Source organism: Gavialis gangeticus, unplaced genomic scaffold (genome assembly GCF_001723915.1).
Source record: "Gavialis gangeticus isolate Ggan-Ray unplaced genomic scaffold, GavGan_comp1, whole genome shotgun sequence".
NCBI classification, from domain to species: Eukaryota; Metazoa; Chordata; order Crocodylia; family Gavialidae; genus Gavialis; species Gavialis gangeticus.
The window spans coordinates 830467-833857 of NW_017729028.1; the positions used below are offsets into that span (position 1 = coordinate 830467).

The 3391-nt window shown below is 48.1% G+C and overlaps 1 protein-coding gene across 1 annotated transcript in view; it reads left to right on the forward strand.

Moving 5' to 3' along the window:
- Positions 1-2095, forward strand: part of RPS7 (ribosomal protein S7) — a 19970-nt gene extending 17875 nt beyond the window's left edge. The window contains exon 7 of the mRNA XM_019520708.1: positions 1981-2095. Coding sequence (XP_019376253.1) covers positions 1981-2058 — 78 coding nt within the window. The 3' untranslated portion in view covers positions 2059-2095. The remainder of the gene's footprint in view (positions 1-1980) is intronic.
- The last annotated feature ends 1296 nt before the right edge of the window (positions 2096-3391 follow it).

A 3391-nucleotide genomic window follows, 5' to 3' on the forward strand; every position in this document is an offset into this window, starting at 1 on the left:
CCAGAGGAGGGCCACTCGTATGATCAAGGGACAGCAGGGTAGGTCCTATGAGGAAAGGTTGCGGGACCTGAACCTGTTCAGCCTTCAAAAGAGAAGGCTGAGGGGGGATCTTGTGGCCTGTTATAAACTGGTTTAGGGGGGATCAGCAGGCGCTGGGGGAGTCCCTGTTCCCCCGAGCGCCGCAAGGAGTGACCAGGAACAATGGTCACAAGCTGGTGGAGGGAAGGTTTAAGTTGGACATCAGGAGGCGCTACTTCACAGTCAGGGCGGCTAAAATCTGGAACCAGCTTCCAAGTGAGGTGGTGCAGGCTCTCACCCTGGGGGGTTTTTAAGAGGAGGTTAGATGACCCCCTTACTGGGGTCATTTGACCCCAGTGCTCTTCCTGCCATGGCAGGGGGTCGGACTAGATGATCTGCTCAGGTCCCTTCCGACCCTGGAAACTATGAAACTCTAAATGGAGAAGCTGTTTTCTTCTCTAGAAAAGGAGTACTTCTGGAGATCTAGGCATGTCATGTTGTTCATATGATGGCTGCTATTTATTAGGGCTGTGTGAAACAGCACCGTTTCATTTCAGCTTCTGTTTCGCTGTTTCAAAGGGATAGTGTTTCATTTCTCTGTTTCAAAGTGCTGTTCTGTTTTGGTTTTGTCAAAACTGTTTTGATGTTTTGCCCATAGGCCATAATGGGGAATCACAAAAATGCCTGTAACTTTGTCGTTTCTTTCCTGATTCGGATGAAAATTGTAGGGATGGTAGCCCCTTCGGAGGGCATGAAGCTGGCCAAGTTTCAGGAAGATGGGTGCAGGGTTTTTTTGTGAAACTGCACCTCAGTTCAAAGCAAAACTCGTACCACGTGCTGGCAGCTGCAACCCACTGTCATCCCGCATGCACATCCGGGAGCCCACTGTCCCTGGGAGGAGTCTGGCATAGCCCTGCAGCCCTTCCGGGGGGGGGCACGAGCCCCCAGATCTGGGCGCGGGATGATGGCAGGCTGCTGCTGCTGGCTGGGGCCAGCGCCAGCACTATATTCTTCCTGGCGCTTGGTGTGGGCTGTGCCAGGCAGACTTATGTGCTGGCACTGGCCCCAGCCAGCAGCAGCCTGCTGAAACCCCATGTGCAGATTGGGCCCTGTGCCCCCTGGGAAGAGCTGGCAGAAGCTGTCAGAGTTGGGGACAAACCAGGAGCTCGATGTCAATATCAGAGCAGTCACTCCCCTCTCTTTGCCCTCCTTTCCTTAGTTTCCATTTAGCTGCAGGCAAGCCTGGCTTCAAAACTCAGAACATTTAGAAACTTTCGAAACGTTTTGAGTGCCCTTGTTTAGTTTCAAAGCCTTTTGTTTTCATTTAGATTTCACTGTTTTGAGCTCGAAATGCATTGAAACAGCTTTGAAACGAAATGCCTGTCAATTTTGCACAGCCCTATATATCTGCTTGAAAATTGAAGGGGTGAAGTCCTGTGTCAACCCACTAATGGCCATAACTATTGGCTGAGCACTAATTAGTGGCTCAGCATTGTAGCTCATGCGTGAAGTAGCAAGTGACGTGTTTGTAGTATCTCGATAACGTGGAAACCATTAACAGGAATTTTATATAAGGAACTACTTAGGGCACTAGCAAGGCTATTCCTTTTGCAAGGGTCTGGGACGTAACCTTGTGTGACATGGAGGAAGTCATCTTGGGAATGTGGAGTATCCAGGAAGTGTGGCATCGCAGGAAATGGTCTGCACCACCAGGAAGTTCCTGATGTCATGTTTCCTGAACACTGTTTCGAGGAGGACTTAATACTTTGACATGCCAGAGTCATGACTCTGGAAAAATCTTTCTTCCCTGCCCCTATATTCTGCCTTAAAAAACAAGGTGCATGGTTGGTTTATTTGTGGGGTGTGTAGTAAATAAGAATATACAGTACTATTAGTAGATGAACTATGCTTGGACATGCAGCTCTTGCAGAACAATAAAGTAACATGGCTCTCTCTTTGCAGGTGGAAACATTTTCTGGTGTCTACAAGAAGCTCACAGGCAAAGATGTAATTTTTGAATTTCCAGAATTCCAGTTGTAAAGTACAAAAACTGGCTGAATAAACAACTATTCATATACCAGAGTCATCTCATTAAAAACAGTCGTAAACACACATGGGAATAGCTGACTTACGGGATTCATGATGACTTAGGCTACAGAAGCTCTATTGCCATCAAACTAGGCAACTAGTTTGATGGATGCAGGGTTGTCAGTTAGAAGCAAAGTTTAATGGTAGCTAGGCAAAACAAATGTCCATTTCTCATCCCTTTCTTCTTTTCCCTTCTTTCTCCCGCCATGTCCATATCATAATGTGTTCATTTAGCAGCCTTGTAAAAAATGCTTAATGAGAAACTAAAATCAGTTTAAAACTATTTGAGAAAAGGGCTTGATAAGATAATGTATCACAACTTAAATTCACAAGCATTGCATTTTAAGAACCCATTTCAAAATCTCCAGCTTCCCCAAGTTAAAAAATACAAATACACTTTGGCTTTAGATTTACTTGACAATTATGTGGCAGTGTTGGACAAAAACGCTCCTTGTTCGTGGACTAGAACTGTGAAGTACCCACTTCAAAGGACAATATTTCACCTCTTCAGGTTGAGGTCCCCATGCTGGGGCAGGCACTGCCCAACAAGGGCAGTGCTTGTAACCCTGGGAATGGGGTGGCTCATCCAAGGGGAGAGCAGGGGGGTGGCCCTCTGGTGCTGCGCACAACCCCAGGGCAGGCATGGGTGTATGTGCCCCCCAGATTAGTATGCAAGGCAAGGGTGCGCTCGGGGCCTGGGACTGCATTGGCCTGTTCCTGGCAGGGGTGCTGGCCCAGGACCTCTTGTGGTGGCGGTGGTGGCACTGGGAGGGGGCTACAGGGTAGGCTATGGTCACCCCAAAATTTGCTGCCCACTGTGAGCTCAGCCTCCCAATGGGAAGAGGCCAGCACAGCCTCTGACCCCAAGCCTGCAGCAGGCAGCCTGTCTGCCCCACCCACAAATCAAGGGGGCATATGCCTCTCCCCACCCCTCATTCTCCCTGGACAAGATACCCATGACTCTGTCCCATGCCCCACCCCAGCTGGGCAGTGCTTGCTCTGGCCCCACTCCCTCCTACACCATGGGGGGGTGGTCTCGATCTCCCCTTCCCCCACAGACTTACCAGCCAGATGCTGCTCTCCAAACTGCAGGGCTGCATATCAGCTATTAGATCAGTATCGGTTGATATGGCTGGTTAATTGGTCATCAGTATTGGAAAGAAAATCAATCTCTTTACTTTTCATCAGAAAATAATTTGTTTTGATTTTTGTCCTGCTTCACATAAAATGTTGATTTTTTTTCTTGGTTTAAACTTTTTTTGCTTTAATTCCACCATGAAAAGCC